Here is a 19,942-nt window from a genome sequence, read left to right on the forward strand (position 1 = left end):
GCGCGTGTGGGTGTCGATCATCATATCCTATCCACATAACTTCCGTTCAAACAACAACTAGGTGTAAGCGTCCGCACATCGGCAGCGTGCTAGGGTAATAAGCTTCTGCCGACGCAAGACTGCGAATCGAGGACGCTAGGGGTCGCTTCTCACTTCGCTACTATCAGCGAGGTACAACCCTGTGACTGCGGGTGACAGCGACACTTCCGCGCTGTGATGTCACAGACCATCTGGGCGGAGCCGCAGTCGCTGTTGTCGGCGCAAAAGTCTCCGTACGAAGATCCTACGAATGCAAGAAATAAACACGTAATTATTCAAGTTATCAACGTAGCGTAATAGGGTGTGGTGAGATCGAGGTACGAAATGTATAACAGTCATGCATCTCATATTAACTTGATTCGCAGCGGCCTACCCTTCTCACCTTGTCTCTACTCTACCTGTCCTTAATGATCACCGTACCGTTCTTCCCCCTAACTTATCTCTCTCATAACCTTGATTTAGGCTCCTCGGATCATACACATATCGATCATAATATATACATATACATGATATATGATGATATATACGTTTCAGTTGGCTACCGCTCTAAGGAGATGCAGTTCCACTGGGCAGAGCAAGACCCTATACAAATCGATACCAACATCTCATTGCCTCAGTTCAGGTTCCCGCGTCTGTCTATGGTTGGCTGCAGCGCGTTACACATTCACAACGGTAGGTAGATGTAAGTCACACATACGCCATCAACCAATGTCATAAACGCATAACTAGGTAAATCACAAATTGACACAATGGTTCGAGCGCCCTCTCCTTCTGTAGCTATAAGTAGTCGCATTACAACGCATTTTCCAAATACTTGAGTGGTTGTGAATAGGGCAATGACCCTGCCCGGCATTTCTATCCTCCTTATTCTACTAGAAGGCCACCGGTATAGGTTTCAATATCGATATACCAAAAATGTATCACTGTGTCTCTACTGATCATATATTTGAGAATAAATTCAAGTTGTATCAGGTAAGCATAACCAGCTGCTACACAGAGACAAAATTGCTTGCCCGATTGAATAATAAACCTTGTTTCATATTTACACACTCCACCATAATTTGCACTACATATATATACTTCTATTATCAAGCAAATTTATATTACACACATTAATAATATTAATTATTTATTCTGGATATTACGTTATTCGTAATAATATTGACAAAGTATTACAACGTTGTTATTTATCAATATACACTTAGATGGAAACAACATATAAGGGAATTATAAACGACAGTATTATAGTGCAAATCACTGGAGTAAATGTCATTGAAATGTCAGTGACACTGTCAGTGAAGGCCTTTCACATAGGTTATGTTAAACGTCAAGCAAAAACACGTGTCAAAAGCAAAAATAAAATTTGACAAAGTATAACGTGCTGCCTTCCTTCAAAAAGATGGAATCTGCAGCAAAATTAGTGATTCAACGTGCGTGCGTGCGTGCGTGCGTGCGTGCGTGCGTGCGTGCGTACGCGTGTCATACGTATAATAATTTATTTTCTAAGATAGGCTGTTTGGCTACTCTCTTGTATTCCATGCTTGCAGACAACTTTAGCTGTCTACAGATGGAGATTACATTGTACAGATTGTATGGTTACTACCTCGTGCACAGCTACATCCCTACCATGTTCCTCGTAGTTTGCTCCTGGATTTCGTTTTGGCTAGACTACGATGCCACGGCTCCACGCACCACACTTGGTAAATGTTGGACTGCAATGCTGTCTTGCAATGCTGCCATGCAATGTTAACCGGCAATACCTACCGACAATGTTTGCTTGCAATGATTACCTGCAATACTGTCTTGCAATGTTAACCTGCAATGTTTGCCTGCAATGATTACCTGCAATGTTTGCCTGCAATGATTACCTGCAATACTGTCTTGCAATGTTAACCTGCAATGTTTGCCTGCAATGATTACCTGCAATGTTTGCCTGCAATGATTACCTGCAATACTGTCTTGCAATGTTAACCTGCAATGTTTGCCTGCAATGATTACCTGCAATGTTTGCCTGTAATGATTACCTGCAATGTTGGCCTGCAGTATATAACTGCAATGTCTATCTGCAATGTTGGCCTGCAGTATATAACTGCAATGCCTACCTGCAATGTTGGACTGCACTATTTACCTGCAATGTTGGCAAGCAATATCCAAGTTCAGTGGCATCATAGTCCACGACTTTTTGCATGCTCTAATAGATTACTAACTGTCTTGCTACACCATTATTCCGTAATCTTGATAGTAATTGATAACCAATCAATATAAATCAATAATTGATGAGTACCCTTCATATAAATCGACATTCAACAAATATCTCAATAACCATTCCACAATCTCGCTAGTAATCACTGTTTGGTCAACTTCCGACAGGTTTCACCACGCTGCTGACAATGTTCACACATAGTTCAGTGGTGCAGCTAACTCTGCCACCCGTCGCCTACGCGAAGGCCATAGACGTCTGGTTCAACACATGCAACTGTTTCGCGTTTCTCTCGCTGCTAGAGTTCGCCGCCGTCAACTACCTGACAAGAGCCGAGAACTGGGAGCAGGATTGCACGAGGGTAACGATAACGTGTGTGCATGCGTACGTGTGCGTGTTACTTACTTCTGAGCAAAAGAACAAGCAGTAGTACACGAAGGTAATGTGTGTGCGTGTTTGTGTGTTGTGTGTGTGCGTGCGTGCGTGCGTGCGTGTGGGCGTGTGTGCGGGAGTGCGTGCGTGCATGCATGCGTACGTGTGTGTATATAATATACGTGCGTGCGTGCGTGAGTGTGTAGCAGGATTTTTCGAACACTTTTTTATCAAGTCGCATAGTTTGAGCGTATAACAAATGGTAGGTTATACAAAGAATTTCCTGAATGTGATAATGACACGGTGGCATGTGCGTGTGCACTCACTTATGAGTGGAAGAAGAAATAGATTTCATCAAAGGTATTTCGAACCCATTGCTATGTGACAGAAGAAACGTGATTTCTCGAAGACATTTCAATCGCAAGTGGCACAGTCCGAGCTTCTACTAAGCAGTATTTAGAAGTTGTACTCAATCATAACCCACCTAGTTCGAACATTCAAAGACGGGGTAGCTCACCCACAGGATCTTGTGGTCATACTTTTTACTAGAAGGTGGACTCACCCATAATATAAGTGATATAGTTTAAGCACACAACAAATGGCAACTGGGGAAAAGGGATGCTCACCCTCCGAGCCACAATCATGACGTCTGCAGTGCATTTCAGCTATTAAAAAAATTCACTTGAGCTCGAATTTTTGCAGAAAAACACTCAGAAGGTGGCAGCACTGCAGCTAGTTGACGAACCAGGCCACTCAGACTCTGCAGAGGCCGCTTCCGTTCTTTCGTGTGGCACCGTCAGAGGCAGCGCAGCCAGCGACGCAAGCGAGGTGCATAGAGCTCGACACTGCCTAAAGCTGGTAGCTTGTTGCGCGAGCGGCAGTAATGGCGGAAAAGCGACGTTGCTCGACGTTGTTTCGAGGATCCTGTTTCCGCTCGCATTCGCACTGTTTTTGCTGGGCTACTGGTCAGCGTACTTTTTGCATCGCGAGACACACGAGTACGATCAAATCGGCTGCGAATCGTAGTAAAATACGATGCCTAGCGGCTCGTGCGTCGGAGCACGAGTTCTTACTAGCTATGTGTTGTAGCAAAACAAGGTGTCTAGGTGTTACACGTCTGCTAGGCAGCATGGTGAAATTTGACGATTAAATTTCACGCGTCAGCTAAGCATCGTACTGAAACTTGCGAAGTACAAATGCCGCCCGATGACATATGTGTCGTAGTGAAACATGGCGTCTAGGTGTGCTACGTTGGCTATTTATGTATTTATTTACTTTGTTATTTTTAACCACGGATACCCTGTCAGTACAGAGTATCTTCTGAGGCTCTAACAGACCGCTACCATAGTGAAACATGGCGTCTAAACGTTATGAGGTCGGCAATGGATTGTATTAAAAGACATTGTCTAAACATGTTACAGCAGATTGATGTTTACAGCTTGGGTAGTTTCTTAAAATCAAGATGCTAGAAAATTTCTCAAACGTTCTCAAACCCTCTATCAGATTAAAAGTAAGATTTTGACACTAAGAATATAAAGCAGGAATTTACAAAACCCATAAAAGCTCTCTGTGATCTTATGATGTTTTCACCCAAATAACATTTTATTGAGTGCGCCGTAAGAGCGTTGAGAACGTTGTAAGTTTTTTGATAAGATAAATGTCATAAATGTATATATAGTATTAAATTATATGTTAATATATAGTAAACGGATACCAAAACTGTTGTATTACTGTCACAAACATCTGCCCCACTGCACCCTAATGCTCTAGTAGAATGATGATAACTCGCATACCTGCATCGTTTGTAGCTTCTTGATGAACTGAATCGCTTGATAGTCCTTACAGCGCACAAATGCCAGCTCAGCTGTCTTCAATTCCTGCTTTTGCAGAGCGCTTTCTCCGAGAAGGCGCCTAGATTTCACACGTACAAATACATTACACATTAATAGTAATAACATTGCCTTGGCAGATTGGCTTCAACTGAAAGACAGCTGCATGAGGTGCTAGGTGCTAAAAGATTAATACAGTTCCCAGTCGTGTGTGTAATATGTATATATATACATATACATCATACTAGTCTGAATTATGCAGTAGTCATTGAGAGTAGCCTAAGATGAATGAAAGCACACCTACACTAAACACCAGCATGTAGGAGCAGTTAGTAGTCTAGGTTTATACACATTCCTGTAGTCGTTTGCTATGCATACACCCAACATTGTGAAAAAACACGCGGGGTTGCTTGTGTGTGTGTGGATTGGGGAAGATATTTCCTAGAGTGGTAGGCTTACAAACTCTACTGACAAGATGTAAATCAATCACATTCTTGTAGTAACCCTTACAGGTGACACAACCTTGCTACCAGGTAATAACTGTTTGTGATGCCAAACAGTCTATACACCAACCTCCTGCTAAAATTTCATCCACATTATTTTTACTTTCAGCTTCAATTGTGGCATGTGTCAACAATATATTGTGTACCTTCGTCAGTCTATATGTCAATATTATACATTAGCATGTGAAATGCTTTGCTGGTGATGAATAGTGGTGACAGCTCGCGTTGGAAGTCCTCTCCTACTTCTCTCCATCACCTCCCCCACCTTCCCTAACTCCTTCCACTTTTCCATTCAACTCCATCTTCCCACTTCCCTTTTCCTTCCTTTTTCCACTATCCCCGTACCCGCCCCTGCAATACCCACCTCCTCTCCCTTACCTTCTCTTCTCCTAAACCCCTTGATTCTGATAATACTCTAACACATGCTCACCAAAGTCTAGGATGAGGTTTCTCCTCTATAAACTTGAGGGCTTCATCAGTACCCACCTTTTCAAGCAGATCACGGCTGTCTCTTAATGCCTGCAAGATAATGCGCATGCATGCATTACTCTAATTCCCCACGGGGGAACCTCTGCACAAACGTGCAATCAAACCTGAATATACGGGTCACTCAGAAAACGAGTTCCTGAATTATCCTTTCTAGACAGGTGTTTGTTTTACAGAGGCAGTTTCACTGTATAACTTCTAATCTAGTAAAATTCTAAAAGTGTTCTTTATAGGCAGGCGACCACTCTATAAAGGTTTCTGCTGCAGTGGAAGGAGATTCGCTTTGTGAAAACTAGTAACATAGTTTTGCAATTTGCCTGCAACTCCAACAGCTTTTGCAACTCTCTTATCTTATCTCTTATCTTATCTATCTGCGAGTCAGCAAAAGCTTTCTTGTGCGAATGCAATTCATATTTTGGCACTCTCGGTGAAAGCCACTGCGCGATACTCTCACGAGTATCGTCTGGCAGACCTACACTGGCAAGCTGTATTTGCAGGGCTCTCATGCGTCATGTAAACAATCCCCCAGATTTACAGAGAAGAGAACAAATGACTATTACGTGTATTATTCGACTCTTGCCTCTCATGCATCGGCAGCGGCAAATACAGAAAATTGGATGACACCAATACTGTCAATAAGCCAGTGGCTGCCCTAATTAGATTGCCTCTGCGTCCTTCTATAAACTCCATAGTGTGCATGTGTACCGCGGTTCAATTGAAAAGTGTGCTGAAATGATAGGTGCTTCAGTACAACTGTCCCTTAAAAAATCGTTTGCCTTGGCATCTTTCTAATTTGTTGCAGTGCCCTAGAATTTCGGACTAAACCCACGGCATCACATGCCTAGCATTAAAACAATTAAAATCGTAAAACGTCTCCCAAGGCAATGCATGCGTTTCCCTAACAAAAATTTATATTCCATCCCTGTACCTTGATCTCCATTTCCATCATGGCGTCCTTGCTTGGCTGATCGGGGTCCTTCATAATTTCGTCTAGCAGCACAGCCTTAATCTCAAGGTCAGTGAACTCGCAGATGTAGCCACTGCTGAGTATTGGCTCCTACAGGTGACAGAGAGAACACACAGATGCTGCATACATTACACTCGTAATACGCCCAACTCTAGCTTCTGCTGAAGCTCATGATATGCCTTCCATGCAGTCGAATCTTACATAGAGAATTCTGCACAATCACAACTAGAGTGAAATGTCACTTGTCTTTATCATTGTTTACCGTAAATGAGACAGTGACCATATCAGATAGCATCACTCTGCATGTGTGCATACTATTCCCGACTAGCCGGTAAAGCTGAACATTTTTCTGTTCACTTAAGTACCTGCCAACTTCGTGGCTAAACTATTGTGTGATTGTATCTGAAGGTTTACACATCACGCAATGTGGGATGGGTTCTTTGTCGTCATCATTGTGTAGTAATAATTAATGTGAAAAAAACAGTTACGACCTCGTATGTCAAAGAAACAAAATCTCATAATAAATCTCAAAGATCATAAACTCATAAAGTTAAGTTTACCCACATTATTGTCTTAACTAAACTAGTAAATCTCAAAGTCTTTCTTCTTTCAAATAATTTCGAATCAATTAACTGGCAAACGTAGTACGATGTTTGAATTTATGCATGGCACCCCTGTCGCTAGTGACTCAGGCAACTACAACCATGACTGCGACAACAACAAATTGCTAGGACATGTATATAAAAATATATACAGCACGCGGCTGCTATTGGACAGAGTAGCATAGAAAAGAACACCCTGCAGGTATGATGGATTTCAAAAATAGGCACAAAAGATCTGCTTCAGTTAAATGAGTTGCAACTTTAGTGGTGGTACTCATAGGTTCATAATTTAATAACACACAATTATAGGTTTTATAGTAAGTAGTTTTGACAAGTAGAAGATTACTAAATACAGAGTGATATTGTATGATAAAAATCAGACTCTGTTTTCCAAAATATATGAATATATCCAAAGGTAGCTTCCTCCAATCCTACCTCTGGTTCCAGGTTTCTGAATATATACATGCGTGTCTTTTCCATCATGGAAAAAAGCTCAGAATTATCCTATGCACAAAAAAAATCCAATTGTTAAATCATCATATCACTTGCTATTACAATATCACGCTGACAACACGCATTTTTTATGTAACACAAAGAAAAGGTCGAACTCGGAAAAAGCAATTACATGTTGTAGACTGCCAAGGCTGGCTAACGTGTTCACACTATATCTTCCTGCTAGTGTTTGAATTATACCTATAATTTATATTACCTCAGCCCACTTCATGTCCCACACGTCTTTTCTTTCAAACTTGAGCAGTTCTCCAGACGTCTCCTGGTCAGTACCATCCTTGTACGATACGGTAAAATCGTAGAATGTAAGATTGCCAGATATGTCTATGATGGCAAGCCGCCTGTGGGTTGAATTCAAGAACAGGTGTGAGCACCCTAACCCTAACCATATCAGATAGTTACCAGGGTACGTTCCGGTATACGGGACTGTACCCAGGGTACGTTCCGGCAGTACCCAGGGAGACATAAACCCTATCAGCCATACCTTGATGTAACACATTCTATTCCAATATAAAAATGCGCGTGTGCCTGCATGTGAAAAGCTATGATCGCTACCTCTTGTCTGATATTGTACAAGTCAGATAAAACTAGACCTTTAGAAAATGGTTCACACAGCAGATTCTCATTTCTGCAGAATAATCTTGGTGTGTGAACTGATGGCAATACTATTAGGCATGTACTATACTCTTGGTACTATGCTACTAATTCTATTGTGCATAATGTATATTAAAAATGCAATATGTTCATCAATTTGCACATCTTGGGTTCATGATAATACATGTAGTAGCAGTACGAAAATAGATCAATGCTGACTCGTGAATTGCGTTCGTGGGAATATGCTCTTACAATGAGCTTACAGCATGTACACTTACGTCGAGGTGCAATTCAGAGCAATCTGCTGTGGTCGAGTCATAAGTTGGTTCCTGTTTATGAGCGCCACCTGTGGCAAGCTGTAGCGATTCAGGGTACCAGACTCTCGGCCCTAGCAAGAATAAATATTGCCAATAAAACGTGTTTAGGAAGATGTACTATTCCAAATGGCTAATATCTTGCCATTAGATAGCGCAACCTGTGCTAGTTCAGGTGATCCCATAAGTTTTTAAGTGAAGAAATTTCAATTTTGCATTTCGTATTGGTGCAAATCCACTTTAGGCACCTTAGGTATCACGAAGTGATGCACAGATTTCTGTGTATCATCAACCGATGCACAGACTTTCCGTATATCAAGGAATGATGCAAAAACCCTAACCCTAACCCTACAACACTTCGTGATACCTAAGGTTATACTTTATAACTTAGGGTTAGGGTTGTGGTTTTTGCATCATTCCTTGCTATACGGAAAGTCTGTGCATCACTTCGTGATACCTAAGGTGCCTAAAGTGAATTTACGCCTTTATTATTTTCGTCCTCCAAATGCTGGTAAAACTGTCACCAGATAGCTGATCTAATACAATAAAGATAAGCAATCTAAATACATCATCATGATCACTGTCTCTCTTGTGCATAACAATTTTAACAGTTCAAGCAATGAAACAAAATGAAAGCCAAAATCTTTACGCATCTTAGTAAAAATGCACAAGGGGATCTTTATATATCTTTATATCCTCTTATCCTTCTCAAATATCCCATAATATCTTAATCGACTTATTGTATCTACTTACAATGATCAATAACTTGTCTGTTGCCGATATACAGCAAATGGGATCTTTGGTTGGCTGAAAAAGTGAAACATGACAACAGTGTGAGCTAAGGTCTGACATATTGCTCATGCATGATTAAAAACAGCCAAAAAGAACAACAACCTACCACTGAAAAGTACGCCAACAAATCTGTAATAATTATAAATGAATCTGCTGTTAAATTAGGAAAGAGGTACTAGACAGAACCACGAAAGGTTTTCTTATATATGCTTGTGCACAGCGTGGGACTTGATTGCTATTTAATGTACAGTGAGTCTTCATCAATGTTTGGGATACAGACACCATGAAACAGGCAAAGTGACATGCACAAATAATGCAGGTCCCTAGTAATTTTTAATCCACTGTATACAATTCTGTCACTGGCATTGGTGTAATTAGCTTTAAAATATGTTAATGCACTGTAGTTGATTGTATTGCAATTGGTGAATGTGTATCCGAACACGCACATTAATGTCCATCTCTGCCACATTACCTATAACGACAGCATGTGCTAATATACTTGGCTTTGTGAATTTTAGGTAGCGAACATCAACAAATCATTTAACTGGATGAGCTTAACTTTTGCTTTTGTTTGTTTTTCACAACTTAACTTTTGCTTGTAACTACTTAAAAACATGATACATGAGGTTCCTATAAATCAAAAGTAATACATGGACTATATAGGCTATTGGATCACATTGAGTTTCAGTCAGCTCGGCAAATTAGACAAAACGATCATGACTAAAATTTTACGAAAAAAACTAATTATTTTTACATTCAAAATAAGTTGTGTTTGTTTACACTTGTTTTGATGTCGTAATTCAGTCAACGTTACCAGGAATATTATAGAAACATGTAGGCCTATAAGGAAATCTTTGGAAATCCGTTTCGTTAACTCACACAGACAACTGACTGTACATATTACAGAACAAGTATACTTACACTACCACCTACACAACAAATGACATGCAGGTACAGAGCAAACACACAACAGTGGTAAACATTACACAGGGAACACGACCACTACGATTATTACGAATCACAAGCCTACTCGAAAATTGCCACGCATCTCCTTGGGTGACGAGTGTGATAGAAGCGTGGGATGCTTTAGCACGACCAGGATAGACTACACGGGTGAGAGTGTGTGTGTGCAACGACATCGTCTCCTAAAACCACTCAAGTGCAATGATGCACAGATCTTGGTGCATTATTACAAAAGTGCAATGATCTTGACACCGACTCGGCCAAGGTATAGCACATGAGTGCCTAATGAGGATTGCACCGAGATATCTTACCTGCTTCATGTTCTCCTGCAAAGGTGTGAAGAAGGGAAACAATGAAAACACACGAGCACGAATAGGTTACATTAATCACCGCACACATTTTTTCTTGCTAGATCACAGATCTATGTACACAGCATGAACATCTAGGCCACATTGAAACATAAAATGCACACATGTGGATTTTATGGTTTTGTTAAACATGTGAAGTACCAAGTCGCAGAGTATAATTCACTAACAGGACAATGTAACTTCGTTCACATCAAGTTCGGACTACATGACATGAGATACAAGCAAGAGCGTATTACGCATTAAAGGGTTACTTTCCTCTAGAATTTGAGAGTATATTATGATAGTAGATTTATAAATAATAGCACATACCTATAAATATCTATAATTACGCATTCACGTTTGTCATAAAACAACATTGAATTTCGAAATCTTTATTTTTTGGGCGCGAACATGACATGCATGACCGTGCTGCCACCCTGAAAAAGTTGCGCATTTGCCAATTTATTTTGCACGTAACAGACCAAGGGCTAACCACAAAAGTGCAATGATATTTATACCTAAATGCTATTTAACCGAACGATATTCATTTTAGGACAAATTTATCCATATTGTAACTGAAACTATATGTCGTTTATAAGATATTGCAATCCTTCTGCTCTTAAATTAATAAATAAGAAACACCCTCGGTCTGTAGCCTGCAGCCGAAACGTTGCTTTGCGCAACTTTTTCAGTGGGTGTGCTGCCAGTGGCTCCACCGTCATTGTAATCAACGATATAGCCGTCAGTTTTAAAAATATTTTTAAAAATATTTCTAATAAATATTGAACTATAAAACTTTTTATGAAGCGTAATTTTAACCTATCTTAGCTGAAAGTAGCTGAAGAACCTAGAGAAATGTATCCCTTTAATTATATACTTAATACGCTCTTGATACAAGTGATAAGGAAAACACAAACTGCTTTACAGAGACAATTAAGTCTCAACCAATTAGTCAACTTACAATGTAAGCTTTGCTGTTGTCTTTGATGGCATCGGCTATCCCTGATGGTGAATCATCAATATGATATAGCCTAGAAGAAGCCAAAACCATAAATTACCTTCTAAATAATATATTCAGATTATAATATTAGGCTTGATTTAAGAACACAAAACAAGTTAAGTTAATTAAACAAATTAAGCAAGCCAACAATTTAATACCAGTTATCTTTAAAAAAATGTGTGTCCTGCTAATAGAAAGCTACTAAAAATAACAAATTTAAACATGGAATATCGCAGTTCGTAAATAAATTCCAACCATGGAATACTATTCTTATATGGGCCACATTAATTACACAGACATAACATGCAGACGCGCACAAACAAGAATATATGTGCGAGTTTCATTTCACCTTTCTCTGCCCATTGGCTTTTTGCCAGCTATCTCCATGGCAGCCAGCTGCTTTGGGATTTTGAACTGCCACACGTAGAATGCTTCCTTGGATGCAGCAAAGATATGCGTGGTCGTCATGGTGACATACATAGGCTCTATGTCTATGTACTTGGTATCGAGTGGCGTGCCAATGGAGTTGCAGAGAATCAGAACACACTATAGAGAAATATGTAATGTCATAAATAAGATTACAGACGATGATTACAGGCGTATACATTCCATGATCAATGTTTCAACGGCTTATTATGAATAGCATATATTATAAAATTATTATTAATGCATATGAATAATTTCAATCACTGAGTGCAGCCACGTGAATATAGACACGTGCACGCACGCACACATGTACGCACGCACACATGTACGCACGTACCAATGCACATATATACAAACACAATGCCAACATTTATTGCCAAAAACACAATTCTGCACTTGTTTGAGCCCTATCGTGAGTAATAAGTTGGTAAACTGCAAATACCTATCAATTCCTGTGCAATACACAATCAATCGGTTAATAGGAAACTTATCAAACGCAAGAAACATAATGAACTCTACTTTAGATCAGCCTGAGTTTTTGGATTTAAAATCTTTTACAAACTACGACATTCACACTACACACAAGCATGTGCACCACTGACTACAGCTTATTTTCTGAAAGAAACAAAGCCTTTCTCCAAAGTGTCAAAATAGCATTCGAATTTATAATTTAGTGTAAAGTACATTTCATGGTTCTTCGATATAATAACGAAAATGATTAGTTATGAAAAAGTTACTACGTACTAGAACAATATCTATTGGGTCAAAAGGAACCATGCAAGCTGCTTAGATCTGTAGTACAGGCACTCTCCCTCTGAATAAATAATCAGTGATGTAGATAACTCATTTTGCCTGGGGGTAAGCCACACACAGTTTGTTTTCTGGGCAGTTTACCACAGCCAGGTTTCCATTGGTTATTGGCCATGTTTTAGAATCTACATTGGGCTGGCAGGGGCGACTGACCCCGCCATTGTCCCCTCCAGTACCTACGACCCTGATAATATAAACCAAACAAATGCCTACCTGCCCATTTGTCGAGTCATCTTCTCTAGTCGCTAGGCAACACTGATCACCACATGCTGATATTGATAAGAGATTCTTCACATACTTAATATATTTCTGTAAGTAAATATGATATATATTAATTCAATAAACGTCTAAAATATCACAAAGCTATTAATATGTCAAAATAAACAGCATATAATCACTATGGACCTCTTAAACAGTAGTTGAATTTAATGTGCATAACAATTTTATATGCACTAATACTATGTTACTATGTTACCAAGCTATTCAAAAAATGAATATAGACACGTGCACGCATGCACACATGTACGCACGTACCAATGCACATATATACAAACACAATGCCAACATTTATTGCCAAAACACAATTCTGCACTTGTTTGAGCCCTATCGTGAGTAATAAGTTGGTAAACTGCAAATACCTATCAATTCTTGTGCAATACACAATCAATGGGTTAATAGGAAACTTATCAAATGCAAGAATCATAATGAACTCTACTTTAGATCAGCCTGAAATAAAGAGTTTTGGATTTAAAATCTTTTACAAACTACGACATTCACACTACACACAAGCATGTGCACCACTGACTACAGTTTATTTTCTCAAAGAAACAAAGCCTTTCTCCAAAGTGTCAAAATAGCATTCGAATTTATAATTTAGTGTAAAGTAAATTTCATGGTTCTTCGATATAATAACGAAAATGATTAGTTATGAAAAATTTACTACGTACTAGAACAATATCTATTGGGTCAAAAGGAACCATGCAAGCTGCTTAGATCTGTAGTACAGGCACTCTAAATAATCAGTGATGTAGATAACTCATTTTGCCTGGGGGTAAGCCACACACAGTTTGTTTTCTGGGCAGTTCACCACGGCCAGGTTGCATTGGTTATTGGCCATGTTTTAGAATCTACATTGGGCTGGCAGGGGCGACTGACCCGCCATTGTCCCCTCCAGTACCTACGACCCTGATAATATAAACCAAACAAATGCCTACCTGCCCATTTGTCGAGTCATCTTCTCAGTCGCTAGGCAACACTGATCACCACTGCTGATATTGATAAGAGATTCTTCACATACTTAATATATTTCTGTAAGTAATTATGATATATATTAATTCAATAAACGTCTAAAATATCACAAAGCTATTAATATGTCAAATAACAGCATATAATCACTATGGACCTCTTAAACAGTAGTTGAATTTAATGTGCATAACAATTTTATATGCACTAATACTATGTTACCAAGCTATTCAAAAAATTTCTTGATCCAAAGCATTTTGTAGTTTTTCTATTACAAAGATATTAATCTTTTGTAGTGTGTATGTTATATGATATTCCCACATCGATTTTATAGTGGCTTATTTTATTCTCTCACTTACTGATGCCAATTGTAGGCTACTAAATATAATAATCCAGTACATAAGTGTGCACACCTCACCACTGCTCCAGTTCCAGAAAACCACACAGTGTTCTGCCTTTTCTGGTTTTAGAAATGCATACACTACAGTATTGGTACAATATCCCCACTGGAAAAGAGAAAATAATTACACATTAACGTAAATGTAGGACAGATAAATTGTATAATAATATATAAATTGTTAACACACTCAAAAAGAACCATCAAGTTTTGATTCTCTTACTTTTTCAAACTTGTTACTTTCTGTTTCTCCTACTTACAATTATCTACAGGCATTATTGGAATACATATAAATGAGAAATGGCTTATAAACATAAGAACACTGAAATCAAAACACGAAATTATGACTGTGAATCTGCAGAGGGGGATCTTGCCTTGTAGTCGGGCCGGATGTTTGCAAAGTAGATGAAAGAGTCTACCGCCATCGCAATCCTCAGTCCTCCTCCTTCCATGAGCAGGAGGAGAGTTTCTGACCTGGCACCTTTAGTGTGCGTAGATGCTGCAATTATGTCCACCAGAAATTTAACATTGTGATGACTACTCATGACTAAAAAGAATTGCAAAGTATCAAATATACCGTCTATAGATATTGAATTATTGTATTTTTAGCTTTTTTTATTTGCCCTAATAAATCACACACGACTGAAACATGAATACTCCGAAAACTCAATATAGATACTAAATCTAACCTGCATATAATAACATTAATGTATTTTCATAGTGTGACGCTATTATGAATTGCATTGAAAACACTAAGAAAATGTTTCCTATAGACTCAAACATTGAATACTTGTATACTCGTGTGACCCTTTTCTGTAGTCAGCGTGAACTTACCTCCCCACGGTGTATAGAACTGAACGACATTGACGTTCTTGTCTGCTCCTGCGTAGCGCTGTGACCCACCAATGGCCAACACACTACCCATGTGGTTCCAGTTCAACACAGTCACAATCATGCCCGTATCCAGCAGTACAGGCTCTGTTATACCAGTCAATGATGTCATGCAATGTGAGGGAAATATAAGTAGTTCTGGCACAGATTTATGAAACGATATAGATTGTTTTTTATTCCAAGAAATAATCATGACAACAAACAGTATACATACCAGTATACAATATACATGTCTATTTAATATATAAAATAAGAACCAATATATAATTTAATATATAAAAACATTAAATGAAAAGGAAACATGTAGGCCATTTACCGTCATCCCCTTCGAACCTCATGATCTGGCAGCGGCCATTTCTCATAACAAATAGCCAGGCATGGGCAATTCGGATTCACGTAGCCTTCGCGACCACTGTACCAATGTATTCGCGCAAGATGAATGGCGCCTGTCACGTTGGTTAGGCAGTAGATCTCAATTTTCTCTGTAAGTTTCAATGATGAGATTTATTAACTGAAATGATGTATCACATGATTTTTACCCTTATTCAAATGAATATATATATTAAATAACAAAAAGTGAACTGCATAAAATCAACAAACCATGACGTATCGAATGTTTAGCTCCCACGTCATAACCCTAATTCCGATTTTAGCAACTAATAGAGTAAACCAGAAATTATATTGTAAGCAGTTTTCCTTACAGTATTCATAACAGTATATGTACTTACAACGATGATTCCCATGTTGTCATATATATGCACCTCCCCATTTGTGAGACCAAACACGAGAAGTTACTATCTGGTGACCACTAAAATGTATGACAAAATTATCTATTTCAGCTGATGCTATAATACTAACAATCGTGATTTTAAATTCTGATTTCTAACAGTTTCCATTTTAATTCAACATAAAGCAATTTCTGTAATATGGGCCTCAGGTATGGTCCTAAATAGCATAGCAGTATCAGTGCTATAGGGTCTACATTCTCAACAATGTGACTATATCACTTACTGCTACATGCGTCAGATTCATCCTTTTAAATCTTTACCCCAGATTCTTTGTCCATCTACTGAACAACAATCACTGCACCTGAAAGCAAAAAGATACAATTATTACATTCTGTGCTGCTTATGATGGCTTAGCTACTTGCTCGTTTATTGAAAGGTGTCATTACCCTAATTTAGAGCATAAAAAGTATATGAAAAATGACGATTTGTGATGGCAAAACATTACATGCAAGTTTTAAATGAGATCGAGGTTTACAATTCTGGAGTGGCACATTTTGTCCTTGATGTGCTTCTCATGTCATTGAGAGAAGCTAAAATATTTATTAAATTTTATAAATATTATTAATGGAATGATAAAGGTACATCCTCATATCGATGCAGATCTTCTGCCCCTCCTTGTTCCAGCACATGTCGCCGGACTACAGACTTATTTCTATTGTTAATCATCTCTTCAAACATTGATCTGGAAATCAAACAATTATTTAGGTTGCCACTTAATCAATTAATACATTATTTGTAATCAATAGTATCAGTGAATGGATTTAAGCTTAAAATAAAACTTTGTGATAGTCTTTTAATATATTCAAATAGTTTGGTGGCATTCTATCGAATAATTTCACGGACAATCCATTTGTTATATTGATAAGGCACATGTGTAAAGCTTATTAGCAAAAAGGCAAACCTTTACATCATCAGACAATGATGAGTCCATACTTGTCACTAGTTGTCAGCTTCTGATATTGATCATTCATCTGACTACTTGAACAGAACCTAGTGACGTAAAATTGTTAGTAAGAAATACAGATGTTTATATCAATAAAGAACTCCTAGGATTAGTTAATACATTTATGTAACATTGTTTGATAACATATATTATAATAAATACATCCAAAAATATTTTAACTAGATTCCACATAGTGTTATATCTAGAAATTTAATAAATGCTTAACCTTCTAATTCACATTTGATATTATTCACACATGTATTACTATTATTTTATATTTTTATAGGTATAGACTTTGTTCGAGAATAAGTGTACATAAAATAAAGTATTGATATAATAAGTCCTATACTAAAAAAAAGTGCCGCAGTGCGACATGCAGTAGCGGATTATCTATGGGGCAAAGGGCATTTGCCCCCGCGCCTACAAGTCGGACCGGCCCTAAAGTGTTGTGACTACAAAAAAAATATACTGTTTATTATTTTTTCCAAAGTATATCTTGGCCGGCCCCTACCACTTTCATATGACTACATTTGTTTTTGCTTCTACTTGTTTATCATTTCTCCGTGTTTTGTGTGTACATTGCAGCAGCTAGGAATAATATTACTTTAAGGTAGCTATGGGGTTAAAACTACCAATTTTTCAAAATATGATTTTTTTAATTTTTAACTTCTACAATTATTTTAGAACGTTTCCTTTCATTTTTCAACATTAATTGCTTATAATTATCCACTAAACAGGTCTAAAACATTATATGCTTATGGGAAGGGGGCGGGCGTGGCATGGGCGGCCAAAGATATGATATGCCCCCGGCCAGCGCAACTGTTAATCCGGCGCTGGCGACATGGCTCATCTGGTGTCTGTGTTCTGCTGATAAATTCATTGTTGCATAGAAGACGTCTTATACATAAGTTTCTTTATTTTGTTTGACTTTCGTAGCAATTCGAACAAATATATCAGCTACACTTCGCACCCACCTAATCTCTATGGCTAATTCTAATAACAAGAATAATAATAACAATTCAAATACAAAGTTAATGAATGACATGACGTTGACATAAAAGATTTCAACATATGAGCATAGATCTTCAAGTTTAATTAGAGGAGGCGGGGGTCCTTCTCTCCACCTCCCTCCCCACTGCATCCCACCTCTCACCTCCTCCCCCTGCCTCCCACTTCACTCCCTTGCCTCTCACTTCACCCCTTACCTCCCATCTCCTCCCCTGCCTTCCACCTCCCTCCCCTGCCTCCACCTCCCATCCCTTGCACCATCTCGCTGACCTAATTGTACCCCGTTTCCCGCTCGCATACACACCGTATCACCGTTTTCTGTTCCCCGTCTCAATTTACTACTCTCTCTCTCTCTCTCTTTATCTTAGACTTTCTCTCTCTCTCTCTTTATCTTAGACTTTCTCTCTCTCTCTCTTAATTATATAAATTTTAAAAAAAAACAGCGATTATGCATTTTACTGCCCCCAAATAATACTTCGTTCCTATGCCCTGAGTGTAACAGCCATAGAAAAATAATATATAGTGTCTCTAATATTTCTATGGTAACAGTTATGTTCGCCATAACTCGTAATGGATACGCACGCATAGCTACATGATTATGTTAAGATTCAGATGAAAAGTAAATATATATTATATCGGTACTAGTTACGTATGCAAAGTTACATGAGAATAAAATCTAATTAACTAGGCTATTAGTGCGCGTGCAAGTGTAATCAATAATCAAGATTGCATCGCCCTTCTTCAGATACCCTAACTAACTCCTGGGGAGTTGCTGAAATGCTACAGGCTAAAATCCAAGTAAGTATATTCAGGCAGGCGATAATTTCGCTCAGCTGTGAGTTAACACATGTGCATTGCAGGTTGCCAGGCAATAATTATGATTAGAAGAGTGCCAGCCATGGGCTGCCTCATGTTTTTGCCTACCCACGCGAGCATTCACTGATTCAGCCTTCAGGGTGCTATAGACAGATGCTTTAGAAAATAATATGATTTTAAGGGAGCGTAAACCTTGTTCAACAAACATTTGCCTTTGCCATTAAACTGTGCAACTGTAGCCTCACATTCACACAGGTATGGGCTCTATAATATCAAAAACAGTTCAGTCTTTGTTAACAGTCAACAAATCAATGTTTAACCCTCCTCCTTGAGGGTCAAAAGGTTATCCGACACTTACTCTTGCATGTCAGCGGAAAGTACATTTCATGGTCCTTTCAATAAAGCCATAAAATGGTAGGCACCGCTGAAACAAAAAAGTTTTTCAATCGCTCCGTCAGACATGTCCACAGAAATGTCTAAAATCTGCCCTGCGCCCATTGACATTTACCTGTAACCTCCATTTCGGCCACAGTGATGGCTTTTCCTTAAAAGTTAAATTAAGTTAAATCTTCCCGCGACTTCATACGCATAAGCGCATAGTACATGGCGCATAGGGCGTGCCATCTCCGTTCAGTAACCTGAGGCCCCGTAGCTGCTTTCACAGCAAATGTACAGTAGGGGGTTAGTCACTTGGTAGCACTGCGAGTTAACTTGCCACACTCTATCTCTATTTGCTGAATGCTAAGCAGAGAAGCCATGTGTACATTTTTCAAGTCTTGGTATGACCCGGCGGGGAGTTGAACCCCCGACCTTCCACATAAGAGGCGAGCACTCAACCATTGAGCCATCGCAGTGGTACTTGCTAGGATGGCTTTTCCTACCGTGATGCTATACACTGACTATCACGAGCCTAGGTCGAGCCGTTTAGATTTGTGCCACAATTCTGCATTTCTTCCCTATACCTTAAGTTAGGAGAATGTTCCCCTTCTTTTACACCTCTTGACCTTTTGACCCCCGCTTCGACATCCCAACTCGTTTCGGATTACCCCCCCCCCCCACGTCCGACTTTCAAATCCGTACGTCGAGCCGTTTAGATTTGTGCC

At 38.9% G+C, this 19,942-nt stretch overlaps 1 protein-coding gene across 1 annotated transcript; it reads right to left on the reverse strand.

Annotated features, from left to right (window-relative positions):
- Positions 1-961: 961 nt before the first annotated feature.
- On the reverse strand, positions 962-14,837 carry LOC106813198 (WD repeat-containing protein 35-like). Its single transcript, XM_014817264.1, has 14 exons — positions 14,768-14,837; positions 14,410-14,502; positions 12,968-13,063; positions 11,868-12,064; positions 11,480-11,549; positions 10,483-10,497; positions 9,170-9,223; positions 8,381-8,490; positions 7,708-7,849; positions 7,434-7,502; positions 6,358-6,486; positions 5,374-5,462; positions 4,403-4,522; positions 962-1,784 (listed from the first exon to the last, which is right to left on the reverse strand). Exons 1-14 carry the CDS (start codon positions 14,816-14,818, stop codon positions 1,703-1,705), a joined length of 1,317 nt encoding a protein of 438 aa, XP_014672750.1. The 5' UTR covers positions 14,819-14,837; the 3' UTR covers positions 962-1,702.
- Between the last annotated feature and the right edge of the window lie 5,105 nt (positions 14,838-19,942).

The sequence above is a fragment of the Priapulus caudatus genome, unplaced genomic scaffold (assembly GCF_000485595.1).
Source record: "Priapulus caudatus unplaced genomic scaffold, Priapulus_caudatus-5.0.1 Scaffold738, whole genome shotgun sequence".
In the NCBI taxonomy this organism is placed as follows: Eukaryota; Metazoa; Priapulida; class Priapulimorpha; order Priapulimorphida; family Priapulidae; genus Priapulus; species Priapulus caudatus.

Coding starts and splice junctions, on each gene's coding strand:
- LOC106813198 (XM_014817264.1), bottom strand. CDS start 14,818: ATGGCGGTAGACTCTTTCATCTACTTTGCAAACATCCGGCCCGACTAC. Junction 8,491..9,169: donor CAGACAAGTTATTGATCATT/GTAAGTAGATAC, acceptor TATTCTTGCTAG/GGCCGAGAGTCTGGTACCCT. Junction 1,785..4,402: donor AAGCTACAAACGATGCAGGT/ATGCGAGTTATC, acceptor TTGCCGGTTAAC/ATTGCATGGCAGCATTGCAA.